The sequence below is a fragment of the Heliangelus exortis genome, chromosome Z (assembly GCF_036169615.1).
Source record: "Heliangelus exortis chromosome Z, bHelExo1.hap1, whole genome shotgun sequence".
NCBI classification, from domain to species: Eukaryota; Metazoa; Chordata; class Aves; order Apodiformes; family Trochilidae; genus Heliangelus; species Heliangelus exortis.
In genome coordinates this window covers 66,537,782-66,559,804 of record NC_092454.1, presented here as the reverse complement: position 1 = coordinate 66,559,804, position 22,023 = coordinate 66,537,782, and the positions used below count along the sequence as shown (strand labels likewise).

Below are 22,023 nucleotides of genomic sequence, written 5' to 3'. Positions count from 1 at the left end.
GCTGTCTCTCATTAACAGGGGAGGCAAAAGTGTCAAACTACAGATGGGGCAGGCTGATCTGGCAGGCAGGGCTGCAGTCTCAAGGCTACCTTTACTCCACTGCCAGAATCAGTGCCCTTCTCTTTGTCTTGCTCCTGTCCTTTGGGTTGTAATGCCTGTTCACATGTAACACCAGGAAATTTTATTTGTGTGATACCAGCTGGAGAAAGAACCACTTTCCCAGCTGGATCAAGTCCCTGACCTGGCCTGTTTTGTGGTCATCCAGAACCCAGACTTGGCATCTCAGAGAAAAAGGCCAGCTCCTCCAGCAGCATCCTGAAGGAGATGGGCTTTGGGACCCTGCTCCAGAGGCTCCGTCCCAGGGATGCATGCTCGTGTAGCAGTGAAGTGTGGGTGCAGGGGCTTCCAGCCTGGGTGATAAGTCAGGATTTAGGACTCATCACAGCTTCAGATGAAGTATTTATTCTTCTTCACTTTAAGAACACAAGCAAATTACATACTGAAGGCTAAAATACAAATGGTAGCTTACATATTCAAAAGCTGGTCCCATTCGAAAAATGGGACACAATTAACTTTCATAATTAAGACTGTTCAGTCAGCTCTCACTCTGCCCCTCTATGGGCACTGTAAATTAGCCCTCTAACAACACCATGGCACACAGTTTTTACTGATCATAGGCTTTATGTGCATCTAACTCTCTTTTTTAGCAATGGAGAATTTAAAATGCTAGAACTGTATTTGTGTCCTGCCCAAGTAATGTGCTGGCATGTTTTTCACAGAAAAAAAAAAAAAAAAAGGAAGATAAACCAAAGGAACATATATTATTTCACATCTTAATTTTATTAAATAATAGCTCTGGCCTTCTACTTAAGACCCTAACCTTTCCGAATAGCAACTTTTTTCTTTATTTTAGAACCAAACATACCCTAAAACAGAGTTAAGATACTACTAGTAATTTGCTGTTGTTGACTTTTGTCACCTGCAGACTGTGGTCTGCAATTAACACAAGATAACAAGTTATTTTCCCCATAATCTCTTATGTATCTTCAACAGAATGTACCTATTTTACCATCTTAAAAAGAGATAAAAACTAGTGCTAAGCACTAAACACCGTTTTGTTCCAAAAAAAGTGCTTGCACTTACAAATAATTAGTGCTTAAAATTTTCCTATATTAAATTATTCTGTCAGGATTATTTATGGACATTAGGCAACAAAGATCTTGATTTGTTATATTCTAAAAGTTTTTTTAAAATTGTGTTGATAGGACTGCCACTGAAAAGAAATAATTCAGTGGAAATGAACATGAATAGTATCACATATTTATATCTAATCCATATATAATGTTACAGGTTGCACAAAGGTCATGTTATTTGATACGCATGGAAATTTTCAAAACTAGTCTAGTCTGTAACATACTAAATTAAAATTTCATATAGAGAAAAAAAATTAAATCCCCAGACTTAGTAAAATTTTGTGTGTTTGGGGAGTGCAATCATAATACATTGAAAATACTTATTTTTAAGTTACACCAGAAGAAGAATATTTGCATTCCCTTCTACACAGTAGTATGTGTATACAATTTCAAGTTTCAAAATGAGTAAAGTATTTTCTGAATAAAATATATTAATATTTTCACCGCTACAGGTGAGAACAGAAGTAGGTATTAGAAGACAGTTATATTTCAAACTAAACTTCCTGCAGACAGTGAAACTACATACCTGAAAGAATTTGCTAGTACTTGCCATAATAAAAATTAGTTTATTCCTAACATTAGTTCAATGTGCATTTTTTTTTTCCATTCTTGTTTTAGAAGGTAGCAATTAACTTCTGACATAATACGGAGCTGTAATATCTAAAGCATTGACTGAAATGGAAAGAAGAATTTCCTAAATATTTTTTCAAAGTTTTGTTCCACTGTCTCTTCCCTGAAGGGCAGGAAGATACTCAAAGAAGCTCTTACTGTTCTTTTTAATGCACATGGTATGACAGGTTCTCTGATTCACAGCTGATGTTTTATTGGAGGCATAACAAAACAAAAAATCACAATTTTTCTGACCTTTTCATATTCACTATTGTCTCCAATTCCTTTGATTTGTAAGCTGCCTTCTTCAAGATTTCTTCAGGAATATCTGCCAGCTTGGCAACATTTAGCCCATAACTCCTTGCAGAGACTCCTTTAGTTATTTGGTAAAGAAAAGTGATAAATGAAGGATTCTCTTCATCTTCACATCCTAAAAATACAAAATCAAAATTAAAACCTCTTCTATTGTGTTAATAAAATGTAGCAGACATGGAAATGGCAAAGACTGTGGTCTCATTATCATTCATGCTTTCTGTGTTTCTTACTCCATTTGAGAAATTCAAAAGTAATATGTTTCCTTGACACCTCATATTTTACCTAAACATTGTGAGACTGAAAAAATCCTCCTTACTATACTTTTACCCTATTAAGCAGAGTTGTGTGTGTGTAAAACTTAAAATCTTTTTTGTTTTACTTTTGCAAGTTATGTTAGTGATGCTGAAACTGGGATATTGCATTTCATATCTGCTGAACAATGACAGAATAGCAGAACTGTCATAACTACAGCACAGCAGAAGTTGTGCTGCCCACCAGGAGGCTAGCAGCCTTAGAAAAATGCTTAGGAAAAAAAAAAAGGTTTGGATGCTGGATCTTCTGCTAGGGTTTTTTTCTATTCACTGACAATAAGATGGAAACGTAAGAGCCATCATTATAAATCTGACGACTCCTTCCTCTTCTCCTTTAGACTGATGTTGCATCTCTCCATAATACAGGCTTTGTGTAAAGAGCAGGAAAACTATGGTGTAATTCACTGCCACTCATTTTTCTGTCTTTAAAATGCAGGTTTCTGGAAACAATGGAAAGTTCCATAAACGCTGATGACTCAAGATGTTTTGATCTGACTGATTCAAGCCAAAGACTGGCAAAAAAAGCATGCCACAAGCTCATTTTAAATAAAAAAAATTAGAATGTTAAGATAACAGGTGCTAAAGATACAGGCAGAGTGAGACACACAGGCTATGGTACTAAACCCATTGTGCTTTATGCAGCAAAGCAAGGAAGACTCACATGGCCTAAAAGTTTGGTCAACCAACTTTGAAAGTAGAAATGTTGAAGCAGCAGGGTGAAACATAAAGGGTTTTATGGACCCAGTAGTTAAGAAATAGTGAATATTGATCATTGACAATATCCCAACGGCTTGACAGTATCAGAGATCAAGAGTTCAGATACTGAACATTGTGAGAAAAGGATATGCTGGTCCTCAGGAGAGTGATGCTCTTAACTGGGAACATCAGTGTGGTTTAGCTGGTGCTGATCTAAACACATCACTTTGAACTACTTGCACTTAAAGATTCAGGGATCCCTGCTACTAACATTAAACAGAATACAAATCCTGAAATCTCCCACCAGCAAAATTCTTATATTTTTTTAACTAACTCTCTGAAAATAATTTAAAAATGAGAGGTATATACTTAAATAATTTACTTAGTGGCAAATACTTAAGTAGCCTGTCCTGATTAGTCTACAACATAAACAGACAATATAATATTAAGAATGAATTAGGGGGAAAGTTACTGGCAAATAATACATCAATTCTTAAAAAAATTCTAGGAATGATTCAGGGAAGAGAATTCTTCAGCACCTCATTAAATCTGAAACTTCAAGAGAAAAAAATCAAAGCAGCTTGCATGGAGAGAAATCCTACATTACAATTCTGGAAGACATGTGAGTAAGAGAGATCCAGTGGATAAACCCTATGTGGATTTTTAAAAGGCTGTTGACCATTACTACATCAAATGCTCCTCTGAAAACTAAGCAGCCATAATCTAAAAGGAAGTCCCTTGCATTTGCAAATAATTGGTTAAAAGAGAAAAAACAGATGGTAATGGTCAGCTCCCACCACGAAGGGTGATCATCACTGCAGTTAGAGCTGCTCAGTGTACCCATTATCAAATGAAAAAAGCAGCTAACTAACAAACTTTACTGAAAATAGCAGTTGAGAGCAACAGTGACAAGAAGAAATGCTGTAAGTCTTCTACTTGTTAAGAACAAGCAGATTGGGATTTTGATAAGCAATCTACAAAATTAGGCATGACATAGAGAGGATAAACAGATTATTTCTCTGCCTCTTCTCATTCAAGAACTGGGACTGCTAAGTGAAGCTACACATTTTAAAAGAATCTCAAAACAAGAAAGAGGAGGTGGTTCTTCACACTAGTATTGAATTTCGGAACTCCTTGACACAGTACTATGGAGATGCTTAAGAGTACACAAGTATACTCAGGATTCACAGGCAACCTCGTTGAAATTAAATCCAATGAAGATAATAAAATGCAGAAAACACATCTACCTCTTGAGTCTTCCTAACTAGCAAGTGTTGAGTGAAAGAGTTGCCATATGTTTGATTTCTAATCCCTGCTCCCTAATCCTTTGTATTTGGCTACTGTGAGAATGTGGATAGTGGAAGAAGTGAATCTTTTATCTGACTTAGCTCAGTCATCCTTCTACTAAGTGTGAGAGGGAAATGGTTGTTCAGTTTTCAAGCCCAGCAAAGTGTGTGTGTAGGCTGATATTGTAATGAGTTTGGATGTATCACTTTGAGGTGGAGGTTCAAATTACTGTAACATCTGCTTATCCCTATAGTGCCAAGTGTCATGCAGATGTATACCTTACCTTTTTGTTCAGGACTTTCCTCCTCATTTACCAAGAAAGCCATGTGGTAATTACCAACTTTTTCTGGATACGCCTTTTCCAGCTCACAAACTGAGGGATAGTGAGTGACAAAGAGTGTCAGTGACTCCACCTACAATGATGAAAAAGGCACATAAGGAAGTCTGGCTTTATTTTTTTTTTAAGGCAGCATAGCAGTGGTATCTATTATCTAATATCTCTTTGCTCTGAGTTTAGTCATGACACATTTCCACAAGGGAATACAGACCATGTCAAAGACAATCTGTTATAGGACAGCATTCACAAGAATATGTATGATTGATCACTTACATCTCTAATAAAATATTCAAGTGTAGCATAAGCAATAGCAATTCCATCATGTGTGCTAGTTCCTCTTCCCAATTCATCCAAAATCACTAGTGATCTCGAAGTTGCCTTTCTTATTATCTCAGCAGTATCTGTCAGTTCCTCCATAAAGGTACTTCGGCCTTTGTAAATGTTGTCTGCTGCACCCATTCTGCATTGGGATACAAGAGATCACAGAACTGTCATGATTGGAAAAGATCTCTAAGATCATCATGTCCAATGATCAACATCCACCCCCCTCCCGTAAAATACATAAAATATATTTATATCTGTATCACCATGCCCACTGAAGCATGTCCTGAAGTGCCTCATCTACACAGTTCTTATATACCTTCAGGGATGGTGACTCCACCACCTCCCTGGGCACCCCATTCCAATGCACAGTTACTTCTGTAACACAGAAATTCTTCCTCAAATCTAGGCTAAGCCTCCCCTGGTGCAACTTCAGGCCATTTTCTCTAGTCCCATCATTATTTCCTTGAGAGAAGAGGCCAGCACCCACCTCCCTACAAACTCCTTTCAGGTAGTTGTAGAGAGCAATGATGTCTCCCCTGAGTCACCTCTTCTCTAAACTAAACATTCCCAATTCCCTCAGACTCTCCTCACAGTCTTGTCTCCAGACCCTTCACCAGCATTGTTGCCCTTCTCTGAAGTCACTCCAGGAGCTCAATGTCTTGTAGTGAGGAGCCCAGAACTGCACCCAGTTCTCAGGCTGCAGCCTCACCAGTGCAGAGTACAGGAGCAGAATCACTGTCCTTCTCCTGCTGGCCACACCGGTCCTGATACAAGCCAGGATGCTGGTGGCCTTCTTGGCTACCTGGGCACCCTGATGGCTTTCATTCAGCTGGGTGTCCTCCACCACCACCAGGACCCATCTGGCAGCTTTCCAGTCACTCATCCCCAAGCCCGTAGCTCTGCATGGGGTTGCTGTTATTACCCAAGTGCAGGACCTGGCACTTGGCCTTGCTAAGCCTGGTGTTATCAGTTTCAGTTCAAAAAAAAAAAAAAAAAAAAAAAAGCCAGAAAATCCTGAAAAAAATTATACTGAAACCGTTTATTGTGGATATCTTCCTGCTGCTCCAAGCAGACAAGAAAAGCCTTTGTAGAACATTCACCTTCCAGAAAAAAACTATTGCATAGGAGAAAAAGCAACAGCACACAGTGCAGATGCAAGGGTACTCTACACAACTGAAAGCTCAGAAGGAACTCTTCATGTACCATTAAATAATGGCTTGCATGAATTCCCCAGGGGAACATATATATATGGACCCTACTGACACCTGGCTGATGTGAGACCATGGGGACAGCAAAGAATTTTTCTGGACCATCAGCAATCTAGTCCCAAGGCAAATGCATGAGCAGAAATCACAGCATTCCATGCCAACTACAGAACAGAGGGAGAATGAGCATTTCTTCCTTCTTGGCAAAGTGTACAAGGCAGCCTGCACTTCCCTTAAAAAAGACTGTAGGAATTCAGACCAGTCAGCTCACTAGGAGAATTCCAGCACAGGTGGCTGTAAAAATTAATTTTACTTTTTTTTTGTTTAGTTCAAGGACCTGGATTGGTATTTTTTAAATAATAGCAACACCTGAAAGCATCAGATATTAGAATTTCCACGTAGAGTGGATACTCATGTGACCAGGGATTTGTGCATCCAGAAAGAGCAGTTAGTTCCTACAGGCAGTAACAAAGTAAGAATTATTTAACATAATCACACAGGTACACAATTTAACTAGCATGATTTTAAGAAAAAGATTTCTCTTCAACCTTTTACACAACTGTCCTTGAGCTTGCCAGTCTCTGTGCAGGTTAGCTTCTCTGCTACACACACACACACACACACACACACACAAAAAGTCCCTCACGTTTCATACAAGCCTTTTGTAAATGTTTCAGCTTCACTCAATCATTTCAGTTGGAAAAGAATTTTAAAATCAGCAACTTCAACCATTACCTCAGCACTGCCAAGTCCACCACTGGTCCATGTCCCTCAACTCCACATCTACTCAGCTTTTATATCCCTCCAGGGATGGTGACTCCACCACTGCCCTGGGCAGCCTGATCCGATGCCTGACAACGCTTTCAGTGAAAACATTTTTCCTAATATCCAACCTAAACCTCCCTTGGCACAACTTGAGGCCATTTTCTCTTGTTCTGTCACAGAAAAGACAAACACCTATGCCATTACAACCTCCTCTGAGGTAGCTGTAGAGAGCAATAAGGTCTCCCCTCTTCTTCAGACTTAACAACTCCAGTTCCCTCAGGTGCTCCTCGATGGGACTGCTCACCAGACCTTTCACCAGGTTGGTTGCCCTCCACCCAACACACTCCAGCCCCCTGATGTCCTTCTTGTAGTGAGGGGCTCCAAAAATGAACACAGTCTTGTGCAGCCTCACCTGTGCTGAACACACACAGGGATAATCTCTGCTGTAGTCCTGCTGGCCACAGTACTGCTGATCCAGGCCAGGATGCTGTTGGCCTTCTTGGCCACCTGGGCACACACACTGCCTCATCTTCAGTAGCTCTCAACCAACACACCCAAGTCCTTTTTCTCCAGCCAGCTTCCCAGACACTCTTCCTCAAGGCTGTAGCATTGCCTGGTGTTGTTGTGACTGAAATGCAGGACCCAGCACTAAGCCTTATAGAATCCTCAGGTTACATCTCAAATTGTGAAACTACAGCTTTGATCTCAGAAGCCTGTCGGTAGTTACACCCTGTTTTTTTCTTCTTCTGTGGCTTTCCTTACCTATTCAATTAATACACTTTTTAAGTGGTAGAAATAATATTTCCTTTTTCTATATACACTTTTAAGTTGCATTAATCACATTACATTCTGATATAGATTATCACCAGTAAACTAGTGTGTAGGTCTGCAAAAATCAATTTGTTCACTCTCATCAGCCAATAATACATATACAAGCTACACTGATTTAAGGAAAACTGACTCACAGCATAGCATATTACATTTTCAAACACAGCAGCTGGCCACAACTATATTTAAAGCCAATGAAAACCTATAAAGAGAATCCCAATATAGCCTTTTTTTCTCATAGTCTTTTCCTGTAACTCTCTCTAATATAATTGCTTCTGTTGCCTAAATAAGCACTAGCAAGGTACTCATCATTTTATGAGGATCTTATAATTTTCATGAGTAATTGACTATCAATACCAAAACCTGGTGGGCTGGAGACAGTACAACTACACTTTCTACATGATATATGGTTTCTGCCCTGGAAATTTGTTATGGTGGCATGCATAAGTTCACAGTATACAAATCTTCAACAAGCCAGTTTTGATAGGAGATGGGTATTCTGATACAATCATCAAACTGAGTGTTTTTATTTCATTGAGTATGTGCTTACATTCACACACAGTAGGTATACTCCCACATACTTAAAAAGAAATTTGGCTTTACACATAAGCTAATTAAACTTTACATTAATTTCACTGAATTAAATATATGACTCACAATACTGAGTTATTGGGAAATTAACATCTTATTAAGCCACATACTACTGTAATCCCTTTAAATACTGGGATAAGAACTATGAACATACTACTCAATTTCTTGGTGCCCCCAACACATCTCAGCTTCTTTTCTAGCTTGGTTGAGCCATCATGGTACAACTGTGAAATAGAATAATCTCTCTTTATTGAAACATTGCACAGATTTCAGAGAACAATGTAAATTAGATCTATTTTAACATTATTAACTACAAGTAACTTCCCCAGAATGACAAATACTTTTTATAGCAGAACAATCTCTGGCTCCATAATGGGCAACTTTAACCTTAGTTTCCAACCCTAGGATTATTAGTGTTATTATTTTATCACTTTTAGTTAGCTTTTCATTACAGAGACAGCATCTAACAGGCTGTCTGTTCTACACCTATGATGATTACACTGAGACTTCTCAGTTCTATTTTTCTCTTGGACTACATCATTTCCATAGAGACCTCAAAATCATTTAGTCATTTTGTATCTAATTTACATTCACAAAAATAATTTTCAGAGCTTCTCACTAAATGCTCAAGATACAAACAGAAATGAGTATTATCTTTCTCTTGTTCTTGGCAACAGCTGCAAGAGAAGCCTTTCTTTCCAGCATCTTAAAACATTCAAATCCAACTCAGGCTTATCTACAGATGACATAAAAACTCTTAAATGTCAGCCTTTGAAAACTGATAAAATTATTCCTTCTGCTTCTGTGCTTAACATTAGAAGAATCATGACTGCTTTTTAAACCAACATAATAAGCAATATTACCCCAGAAACAATTAAAGGTAACTATTTTAACATGGATGATTGCATTTATAAAACTAACAGTTAATATATACCAAGGCATTGCTCCCTAACTGTATGCCATATTCCTGTTACAATAAAGTTTTTGATTCAAAACACCAACTACTTAAAACATTCTTCTTCAAGTTTAAAACAGCTGTAATAAATCCCACTAAAATTCTACAAGATTCAGTTGCTTTGAACTTACATTTTAATGTAGCTTGCCTTCTAAGTATTTTTATACATCAAAACATTTTTTTTCCTATAATATTTAATAGAATCTGGACAATTTACCACTGCTAACAGCCACTCTATAGGTAGTACCTGGGATTCTATCCCTATGAATTACAAGGGTAAAAATGCTAAAAGAAATGTTACATATACCTCTTTTAGCCTTAATGCTAACAGCACTTTAGCCATACTTTTTTTGTTTGCTTTTACACGTGTTCCTAAAGTAATAATAAAGTGTCAAGACTCATTTTCTCTGGAAAGATGCCTGCCATAGGATCAGACATTTTTCTAACTTTTAAATATGCAAAAGATAACTATTTTGTTACATTTTAATACTGCATTCCTTACTACCGTAGACAACAATATAGTGAAACATGTGAAGGAAGAGGTGTGAGTCATCCCTGAGTGATGCAGCAGACATGTTATGTACTACCCAAATTTTCCTTTCTTCCCTAATTAAAGGGGGAAAAAATAAACAGGCACCCTGGAAAAAACATTAAAACATAGTAAGACAGCCACACAAGCAAACCATTAGAGCAAGAATAATACCACCCAACTTCACCAGCTCTATTCCTCTCTTTGTTAAAACCCCAGCTGCTGAAACTCGTGACACAGTTAAAACAAAAAATTCAGTTTCTGCTATGGAATTTCTAATGTCTGTGTTCAGAAAGATTACTGTGTTCTGCCCACAAGGAGTGTGCAGATATCCAAAGTGAAGAGTGCCTCTTTAGTGCTGGCAAGAGATCCATCGCTCCTTAGCAAATGCAATTTGGCTGGAAACCACTTGTTATAATGTCTCTTCGACAGCCAACCAAGCTTCACAAAATTAAAAGCTCTTCATCTTGTAACGTTCCACACATTTATTATGTAAGGAAAAGAAAAAGAAAAAAAAATGGGGGAAAAAAATAAATAAAAAGAAGAAAAAAACAAAGGAGGCATTATCTCCTTTCAGTGCTAGGTTTCAAGTGGTAAAGATTTTTGTCTATAGCCTCAGAAAAAAAACCAAAAGAGGCAGTGCTTCCTTAAATTACTTTTTGGAGGATAAGTTAGATGATATGCAGAAGTAGCTAGCTTTATGTAAACCAGCTAATGCTGTATGCTTAACCTGTATCTGAACTCTTAAGAGAAAATTATGCAGATTTTCTTGTGCTTCAGTAGCAGCATTCAAATGGCTGGATTTTTAACCTGCTCTAAGCCAATATATGCACACAGTGCTGACTTTTTCCAATGCATGTGCTCACCACCCCAGGAAGATAGCCTATATTTTGTGATATGAGCCTCTAAAAACTTCCATATTTTTTTCAATCATACAAGATATGATACCACTCAGAAAACACTACAATTAAACAGCACAACTTTTTTCCATGAATCTCAAGAATTATTTTGTCATCCCTATTCATTACTCTCAACAGGCAGAAACTGATATTGCTAAAACTGAGTGGCCTTGAAAGTTAACTCAGTCTGGTGCTTTCTTGCTTTTGACCAGTTAGATGTGTCTGAGGGCTCTGACAGCCATCCATGAAAAATCTATATGGAAGCACGATATTTAAATTGTGACTACTGAGCTTTTCTTGAAGTTTCTTCTCTCAACATCCTGTTATTACTACCATCAAAAAAACCCAAAGCATCCTAGAGAAGAGAACAGATAGGCAGACTTGACTAACAGTGGCATAAGATCAACAGAATAACCCAGTACATTGCTATGGAGTGCAGCAGAGACCCCTAGAGAGCTACAGATACCCTATGCAGTCCAGAGGTGAAAGTGATGACACATTACTTAAAATAGAAAGTGTCCCAGTATGACAGAAGGCAGCAAAAAAAAAGAAATAATATTTAAAAACAGAAAAACTAATCTGATATCCAGAAGCTTCTAGTTAAGGCTTTTTGCATGCTTCCTTTTGAAGTCAGTTATCCAATGTGCTCTAAGGTGGTTTGGTTACAAAACTAAGAGCATTTTGTGGACCTCAGGTATTCTATTATTCTCTTATGTGAATACCTCATATGGCTTTGGAGAATGAAAAAGCAGCCCAAGAGCTCTCAATAGTAATGAAAAGCAAGTAGATGGCATGAAACAAATCTTAGAAAACAAGAGTGCAAAACCATGCCTTACTTTTATACAGTTGTCAACATCTTCGTGCTATTTATTAAGTCTTAAAATAAATAAAAATTATTATAAGTAAAAAATATAAATACATAATGCTGGGAAAAAAATTAAATTTAAACTTTTGACCTTGATTTTTTCACAGCTTATCTAAAATACTTATTGGAGAAATGAAGCCTTACACCTGATTCAGAAGAAGAAACCTAATTAATAAAGTCTCTACATGCTGCATTTGCTGTTTTCAAAAGAAGGCATTCAGCTTTCCAGGTATGGTTTGTCTTCCCAGGGATTAGAATTGAAGTCATGCTTAGTGTCAGAATGTACTCACAGTCAAATTATTTATTCATCAAGAACAACTAGCACTGAAAGAAAATTACTCTTTTCTCTGAGAATCTGAAATGTAAGGTGCACAATTTGGCTCTCACAACACCAATGACAAAGACATTCCTCTTGTGATTCAAAGAGAACACTGAGAAAAACACAAATAAAATAATTTCATAATATGACTTTACGAATCCACTCACTCCCCTCACACAAAACCCTTCAAAATGTCATTTCAAAGATCATTGTATTTGAATAGGAATTATTCAAATTAAAATAACTAGTTTACAAAAAGAAAGGATTAGATGGGTTCTTTTCTTGCATGGAATTGTTCTCTTCCACATGTTTTGAACCAACACTATACAGTTAATATTTTTAAAAAGACTTCGTAACAATTGTATCTTTTAATTTTTTTTTCAGAAAACACTCTTCCCAGCTGAAGTTTCATGTCGTGTCTGCAGAAAACAAATTATAGCAAAAGTGTGATTATTAACTGAAAATTATGTTCGTGGGAACAGAAAAACTATATATTGATCCTGACATGAATGGAAGAACACAAGCAGAGTTTCATTCCAACACCTTTGTAAATCTTCTCCCATTGAACTGGGTTATTGACTTTTGAGTAGGCACCTATTGAGACTTCACAGGTTTAAAAATCAAAAGTAGTTTGCAAGTTGATCTGCAAGAAAATTAAAACAGGCATTCTAAACAGAGGACTGGCAGGCTGACTATTGCATGTCCTCTCCTACTGCAGCTCAATAATCCCAACACCTTTCACCAGAACAATTGTCCACTTCTGCCCACAAAAGCTTTTGAAACCCGGTGTATTTTAGAAAATCTTGGACAAGTAAAGAGAATTTCTCAGTGGTTAGTATAAAAGTAGGCCAACTTGGATATTGTAATACCTGTTTACTTTCCACAGACAATGAACGTTTATCAAGTAATGTTTTAGAAGACAGTATCTGCAAATTTATAACAGTTCACTGGCAAGAAACTAATGCTTCACACACCCCCAGAGTACTGGTAAATCAGTCACTTTATTTCCATCAAACTCTTACTGATTCAAACCCAATTCTGTCAATAAGAAAAACAATTTGCAGAAACTGCAATTACAGACTTCTTATCCTAAATATAACAGAAAGCATAGTTACCAGGATAATTATTTTAATTTATTCATGGGCAACTTTAAGAAGTAAATCTGTGTGAAGTTACATGGATAGTGATGACAGGAGATCAGAAGATGCTCATGACATTAACCTATTGACAGTCAACATGAACACACATGCTCAATTTACAAATTTTAAATGAAGAAAAGCTGACAGTAGGTTACTCATTTCAGAAGAACAGTTGTTCTGCTCTATTCTGTTTTGAAAAGCCTGACAAAATACATTACATATTTAATGTAAAATAAATTTTTGCTTTGTAAATTATTGTAGACATATCATAGTCTCAGACAGTGGAAAGCTAATGAAACTAGTAAAAACTGAAGATCACTAGGGAGACATGCTTTGCATTATCCTGGAAAGAAAAGCGATGCCAAAGCTATTTTAATACTCAGTTTCATAGTGTTTTTTACCTTTTTTTTTTCCCCCTGTATCACTAGGCAACTGAAATAGCCAGAATAAGTAATCACTTAAATCCTCATTACCTTATAGACTTGGCCAACAGAGGCATTCTGCACACACGAACACCCCAGTATATTAAAAGAAACATATCTAACAGGATTAGCTCTGAAGATGTGAACTGCATTGATTTTTTGCTGAAAGCCAGAGGAAAGACAAACATCCATGGATTGCAGTGAACTTTCAATATTTAAAAGCTTCAGTTTGACTGACAGAACAGAGAGGACTGGGTTCTGAAGCCAAAATACCAGTCTAGTCAACACAGTCACTGTGTGACAAGAAGTAACCAATATCTTCTCATTCCTAAAGCAACAGAAATTCAGTTGCTCTTCCACAAGCTTACATTACATAAAGAAGCTCTTTTCTTGAATTCAGTAAAAATACCCTCAAAAATATGAGAATTCCTTAAAAATACTTGTTATATCACCTACGGCAAAAACATCACTCACTGTTAAAATAATCCAGCGTATTTCTGCTTAATTCTAAATTTTTGAGATGTATTTTAAAATTGGGTTTGCTCAAGACTCAGTTCCACTTTCTCCATGCCACATTTCCCATACCAATACACCAGATGTTTGTCAGGGCACAAGGGGTGAGCTCTTGGCAGACCCTGGTGTCTGCTAGAGGAACAAGGACACTTGCAATAGCTTAAAATTCATGTCCTAACATGCAAATGGTTTTATAAGTAATGTATCACTGCATTGCTTTCTACAGATCCATCAGCTTTTACATTTACTCAAACACAGAGCTAAGTATTGCCTTTTCTTGCCCTCAGTGGGGAAGCTATGATTTCTTTCTGTACAGAGGCACCAAATTGATGTTTTTATTGCAGCTTCTCCCTCTGACCAAGAGATCTGCACAGGCAGTGAATACCATGAAGTCAATAACAGATGGAGAAGTGTATGAAGGCTCCATTAGGCAACTGGAGGTCCAAATACACACTTCTACCCTGACTTCTCTGCAGGAAACCATTAACATTTATGCAATGATATTGATGGTCAAGAGAAGAAACGGAGTCCATACATTCATTTTGCCAAAGGACAAATTAGGCACAGATACTCAAATCAGGGTGTGTATTTGCAAGCCATCAACATTATTAGCCTGAAGAAAAATAAAGAACACGAAGAACCCAGCCCTAATACATGCACAGGTTGATGCTTACTACTCTCAGATTCCAGCAAGGGAACTCAAGGTAATTAAGTTAATGGGCATATGCAGCTGAAGGATTGAGGCCAAGGGGGGATTTAAAAGCAGAAACTATAGCAACAGACTAAGGACAATAGCTGAAGCATTCAGCACAAGTGAACTTTTCCCCTTTAAACCTGTGGATGCTACAGAAAATCCAATTCAAATTGTGACCAGGTTATGTTATAGCACAGGAGAGTTTTAGAAAGGCAAATACCACCAGCCTGCCAGAGCTCAAATGTAATGGGGTATGTCCAACACACAAGTTTTCTAGAAAAAGAAGAACTAAGTAATTTTTGATTTAACAACTCTAAAAGCAACTTCTATTTACCCCCTTCTTTTTCAAAAAGAACACCTCCACATGACATAAAACAGGTGCAATGAACTTAATACACCATCCTTTTTTCCCCATGAAAGCTAGGAATAATTTGCCCCAGAGGTGTAACTTTATGACTGGAAGCATAAAAGAAAGGCCTAAGCAATTTTTGTTATTCTGGCAATAAACACAAATACAATTAAGCAAGAACAAAATGAAACAAATTACTGTGCCATAAAGAAGCAGCATTTCTGAAAATTACTTTTGGGTTCTTGACAAGTAATAAGTTGTGTTTGACTGTCATTGTTGCTTTCTAGAGCAATACAAACAATACATGTTTAACATATCAGTATATAAAATTCTTGTGTTGACTTGGGATTGCTTTGTGTAAAGAGTTTCCTTCTTTTCTGCACAATACATAAACTCATGTCTATGTTAAAACCAGTAGGCATTACTACAGATATACCTAAAATAAACAAAGATGTGAAAAAGTATTTTTTCTTTTAATTTATTTTACTCTTTTTAACTGCACAGGCAAATTGAGGGACTCTAGGTGTTTTTGTTCTACAGAAAAATCTGAGTGGTAACTAAAAAAATTTATTTTCAGGTGTGAATAATTAAAATAAAAATAATCTAATAAGGTATCAGCCACATTTCTGGCCAAAGGGACATGTAACATACAGAAGAGTTGCTCTGCTGAGATAAGGTCTTCCACAGTTCATCTTCACTACTCAGCCTCCTGTTATTTCTGTACTACACAAGATGCCTTGCCTGCAGAATGCCATGACAAACACTGCTGTCATCTCAAGATCAGAATTTAATTTTCTATATTCCTATATTACAGGTATGAACAAGATGACTAGCTGAATCTCTATGCCAGGTGTTGTGGTTTAACTGGTATTTCCAGGACAGACAGGAAGACTGATTTTTATAATCCTACCCCATAAGACTCAAAGAAATCAATAAAGCTTAACAAACCAAGAAATGGAAGCAAGTAATTTCTCAGTTTGGTAACTGATCCTTTAAGTTAAGAACAAAAATATCTGTGTTATAAAAATGAGAGGCTATATGCTTATTCTGGCATAATACTAAAGAATTTGTCACAGCTTGCTGCCCCCTCAGCAGTAAAGGTTAAATACAATGGAGTAGGTCCATTTTTGTATTGTGTTAAGTGAAATTATTATGTAGAGACTTCTAATGTAAAATGCTTCAAAAACATTTTCAAGCAAGTGAGTCCTTGGGCAGTCTCTTTGCTAATTCAACTTATCCATGAATGGAGCAATGTGTAAGTATCAAACAACATAACAAGATGCATTCTGTTCATAAAATACTTCCCTTTTTTAACCCTAGTTTGCTTATTGTGGTGCAAAACCCACCATGTCTGCTGTGCAACTGTGATATAATGAAGCTTGTTAATTATTATTTTAAATACAAAACTTTCCCCTTCTCCTGTGCAGAACCCCTCAACTGATCAGCTGGTGAAACTGGAATGAGATGACATTATCTGGAATGAAGTGCAACATTATCCAATCTAGAAATATTCAAGGCCAGGCTGGATGGGGCTTGGAGCAACCTGGTCTTAAGCCTGGTCCCTACCCATGGCAGGGAGGTTGAATGTAGATGATCTTTAAGGTTCCTTCCAACCCAAACCATTCTATGATTCTATGATCATTTGTCTAGTTATAAAAAGCTGGGATGTTTGGTATGGGTTTTTTTTGCCACCACCATCCAGATCAATTGAACACTTTTTTCCATTAATATTTGCAAGCACTCCTTTGATATTTTTCTTAAGGGATTCACCCCAGATTTTAACTTTGTGTGAAAAACACCTGGAAAACATCTTCCACTAGATTTCCTTTCCAAATGAAATATTCTTTTTCCTGCTCCACATACCACTCCATCCTGTGCTTTCTGATTTTCTCAAGATTTCTTATTAAATATACTCCTAACAATCCTTTGAGTATTGTAATCTATTACAGTAAATCACACAATTTTAAATACTTTCAAATTTTAATGACAAGTGATATGTCAATGAAGTAAAGAAAAAAATATCCACAAACACAAAAAAAGTTATTTCCCAAATATTTGCTGATGTTAACACAGTATTTGCTTTCAATCATGATTTCTAATCTTATTAAAACTTTTAATGATGCTATAACTATCTACACTTCAGTTAGAGGAAAGTATGTTTGTCTAGAGAAAAAATAGTGAGGTTTGTCTGCTAGTTTCTTTTAGCTCCACACACTCCTGACAAAACAGTAATATAAGTTTGTCAAGTTGTCAGAATTAAATAGCTGTTAAAGTATTCAGGGAGGTAACATTCAAAGTATATCTTTTGTAAGATCTGACTTTTTTGAAAGCCAATTCCATGATTTAGAGACCTGACAAAGTAACATTTTGAATAAAAAATACAGAAGAAAGCATTATGGCATATTTGATGCACAGCCTTTAAAGAAACATGGATTAGTAAGGGCTGAGTATTCTTTGGTTTTTTAGATTACTTTGGATAAACCCTTCATCCCTAAACTGTCCTCTAGCTTTAACAACAATTCTTTCCAAATTATCTTATCTTCCAGTCCCATGCCAAAACAAGGTAAGCATTCGGGAGCCTAAAAGAACTGTGTTTGGGTGAGAAGGGACCCTAAAAATTATCTCGTTCCAACCCCCCTGCATGGGCAGGGACACCTCCCACCAGCCCAGGTTGCTCCAAGCCCCATCCAACCTGGCCTTGGACACTGCCAGAGAGGGGGCAGCCACAGCTTCCCTGTGCAAACTATTGCAGGGTCTCACCACCCTCACAGTCAAGAATTTCTTCCTAATATCCAACTTATATCTATCCTTTCACATTGAATCTGTTTCCCCTCATTCTATCATTCCATGCCCTTACAGAAAGTCCCTCCCAGCTTTCTTGGAGCCCCATCAGGTACTGGAAGGCCACAAAAAGGTCTCCCTTGAGAATTCTTTTTTCCAGCATTCTTCTCAACCCCAACTCTCTCACACCGTACTCCAGCCCTCCAACCATCTTCATGACCCTCATCTGGACTCACTCCAGGGTGAGTTCCCTGTTTTTCATGTGTTCCATGTTTTTTATGTGTTGAGGGCTCCAGGACTGGACACGATACTCCAGGTGGGGTCTCACCAGAGAAGAAGGGAAGAATCACCTTCTTCAACTTGCTGGGCATTCTTCTACTGATGCAGCCCAGAACACAGCTGGCTTTTTGGGCTGGAAGTGCACATTGCTGGCTCATAGCTTGTCACCAGCTAACAGCCACAGTCCATTTCCTCAGGGCTGTTCTCAATCCATTCTCTGCCTATCCTGTATTTGTGCTTGGGATTGCCTTGACCCAGGTGCAAGACCCTGAACTTGGCCTTGCTGAAATCTTGATGAGATTTGCATGGGCCCACCTCTCAAGCCTCTCAAGGTCCCTCTGGATGTCCTCCCTGTCCTCCAGCATGTTGACCTCACCACCCAGCTTGGTGTCCTCAGCAAACTTTATTGAGAGTGCATGTGATGCCACCATCCCAAAAGCCTGTAAGCTGAGACTGCTGTCTTGTGACAGGGGCATTCTGGTTTAGATACAACCTAGGAGTGCTCTACCAGATGATTCAAATGTGAGGATTTGCTACACCTAGCCACAGTTCTGCCTTTGTAGGTGGAATAAAGCTGTACTTCTCCTACACAGGAGAGAGCAATATGCCAGTCAGAAGCTGACTCCAATTTTTTAAACCGTATTATGTATGTTCTCCTGAGTCCTCTGCATCTCAAGTTTGTGTTCTTCAGCTGATAATAATGCCATTGACAATACACAAGATCTTTCTGATACAAGGAAAACAAACAAACAAAAAAGTATCGTATATCAGTGGGAAATACCTCTTGCACACAGTCCACAGAAACAGAGATATGTGAAGTCCTTGAAGGGGTCATGGGAACAGGTCAAGGCTACATGTATCCTGCATTCTTTCATGAATATATCGAGGCACAGTCCCAGACATTCCCTTATTTTCTCTCCCATAGGTTCTCTTTCAGGTGCCAACAAAGAAATAATATGGGTGAAAGGATGATGGCTGCAGTAACTCATGCAATAAATGCCACTTTGGCATATGTAAATGCCCTTTCATCTTATACCTTTGTGGATCCAATTGCACATGACTGACATAGGTCTCTGCTCACAGGATGATGGAAATGCAGATTGCCAGCCACATCAGTCAAACAGGCATTCATATTCTGCTTTTTTATGTAACATGAAGCTCTCTGCCATGTGAGTGAGCAATGCTCACAAATTTAAATGGAACAGAACACCTGACACCTCTTAGCTTTGCAGATTTCAGGACCTGCTGAAGGTAATACCTGAGCAGTAGCAGAGCAAACTTTGACAAGAAGCAAGGGAAGTACAGCCACCAGCTGGCAGAAGAGCACAACACACTGAGTTACCCACTTAGAGGGACTATGTGATGAAATGTCTTGGCCTTTACAGGAGCTTCCTTCTCACAAAAAGAGACTTAATCCCATCAGTGCTGCCATTTTAAGGCAGCCATATGTATAAATAAAGGTCATTTCTTCTCTAAACTTGAAAGGGAGAAAGTAAACTGACTTGTGCAAAAGTTTGAAAATGTGCATGGCCACTGAACAAAGAACAGAGAAGAAAGAAAGAGCTTGCTTTCCTTGCACCTATTTAGTTTCTTAGAAGAGAAAGAAGGGTTACCTGGTGTCCACAGCTAGGGTGCCTTTAAGACAGAGTACTACTGTCACTAGACAGCAGGCTCAGACAAGATAAAAAAACCAGGCTGTAATGTGCTGGGCTGGGAATGATTTGCAGTACCTTGTTCAGAGACAGTCCTATGGCAAACTGAGTAATGCATGCACCTGGAATGTCCTTTCCAGATGCTCTGGTGGAGTATAGAAAGACTGAAAGACTGGGCAGGTGAGGGGGTGAGCAGAGTTCCCTAAACTGTGTTACCACATACAACAGCAATACCTGGCACTCACATGGGCAGGTCCTCAAGTGCAGTTTTCTATAGCAGGAGGGGATCTTCAGTTGGCAAGTCTCTCAGCCACACTGCTGTATCCTATGACCAAAATCCCTTCCCTGTACTGCACCCATGTATGAGCTGAGAATTGCCACTCCTTGGCAAGGTACAAGGTTGGAACTGGATATTGGAACTTCAAGCAAAAAGACCCAGGTAAGGCTAGGGGCAACAGGAATGAGTCTCCCTCATTGCAGTGACAGATGAGGCTGGCAATTCTTGGCCAATGTAGAAAGCCTCCTTTTTTCCCCTCTGACTCCTCAGTCTTCTTATAAATCCAAAGATCACAAAAACTAATAGCAGTTTCTCATATAAGAAGGGCAGTGAGGCAGGTCTCTCTGCTGGAGTCTGAGGACTACCTTCAAGAAGCACAGCCTGAACCTGACACTCCTCTTGGTTTCCACATCTAGAAACACAAGTACCTCTGCAGGGCACTGTTTCTGCTGAACTGGTCAGAGGTACCAGGGCACTGTATGATGGCAACATATAGCCATTAGAGGGCCTAATTTACATGGCTCTGCAACTTTGTCATGCCAAACAGACACAAAAGGATCAGCTGCCTGAAGATTTTTGCACTCTAATTTTACTTGAAAGAGCAACTTTTACAAGTTTGAAATCATTATACAAGAAATACAAACAAGAAAATACAAAAATAGCCATGTTACTGAAACCTTGTAACAGAAAGATTCAGGATTCCACTTGTGGCCACCTCTATTTGACAGACCCTGTTTACAGAGCAGTAATACAAGCTAGAAGAACAAAGTCACCCCTCTCAACCTGTAGTTAGCAACCACCACCTATTTTCAAATTTTCAGATACACAGTGGAATTTGAACTATGTATCTCCTAACTATAGATTTAGCAATAGGAGCACCCTCTCTTAAAAACATATTTAAATCATCTGTTACAAAGCTAAAATGTAGAACAAAGTTGTGTTTACCTAAATACAGAACATATGATGCACTGAGCCTATATCAAAACAATAGCTTTGAAGCACAGGCAACTGCACATTTTACAGAAAGTGAGGGAATTAAACTGCTTCTTACTCAGACAACCTACCACTAGCACCTGCTAACCTGTATTGCCTCCTCTATGCCTCTGTTTTCTTAATTTACCTTCTCAGACAATTCAAACTGTATTTCTTTGCCATCATGAGGATTAATAACATGACAAGAGTTGGTAAACAGCAAGATAACTCTTTTGAAAGAAATGAAGTGCATGAGAGGATAATCTACACACATCTTACTGATGCTTCTAATTATTCCTTTAACCTTTAAGCATGTGGCACATGACTTGCAAGAGGCAGTTTTCAAACACAATTGAAGTGCAGTGCAATGTTTAGATTAGAAACTGAAGCACCATCTTTAATAGTATGCCAAGTTTGGTATAAAACACCAGCAGATGTTTGTCACCATAGTGTGACTGTGCATACTTATGTCTAATCACTGAAGTAAGTCAAATAGCTTTCATTTCAAAACAAGAAGAGAAAGCCAGGCAGGGAAGTGCTCTAGGAAACAGAATTCTCCTTTGTCCCTTTATAAGAGGGACATTGGTAGGAGCTGGTCTCCTTCACAATATTTTTTTAAATGTGATTTCAACAAATCGGTTCTTAAAATCTTAAATACAAGGCACTTGGTAATTTGAATTATTCATTAAATTATTTCCTTGAACATATTTTGCCTTCAACTTGTGATAACTCTCTCAGTTTTGAAAACTGATCCTCACCAAGAGTCACTGCTGACCTTAAGGAAGTGGCCTGAAGTTTTCCAGCTGTTAGAATTACATCAATCATTGATTGTCAGTGGAAATTCTCTAAAGGTCAGCTTTCTTCAGCAGCTAAACGTCATCTCTTTTGAACACATGACTAGGTCAACAGAATTTCTT

General features: G+C 38.0%; 1 protein-coding gene across 2 annotated transcripts in view; it reads right to left on the bottom strand.

Moving 5' to 3' along the window:
- MSH3 (mutS homolog 3) overlaps positions 1–22,023 on the bottom strand; it is a 109,298-nt gene that overhangs the window by 2,262 nt on the left and 85,013 nt on the right. For both annotated transcript variants that reach the window (XM_071731343.1, XM_071731342.1), the window contains 3 exons: positions 5,022–5,208; positions 4,695–4,824; positions 2,058–2,232 (listed from right to left, as the gene is read on the bottom strand). In XM_071731343.1, coding sequence (XP_071587444.1) covers positions 2,058–2,232; positions 4,695–4,824; positions 5,022–5,208 — 492 coding nt within the window. The remainder of the gene's footprint in view (positions 1–2,057; positions 2,233–4,694; positions 4,825–5,021; positions 5,209–22,023) is intronic.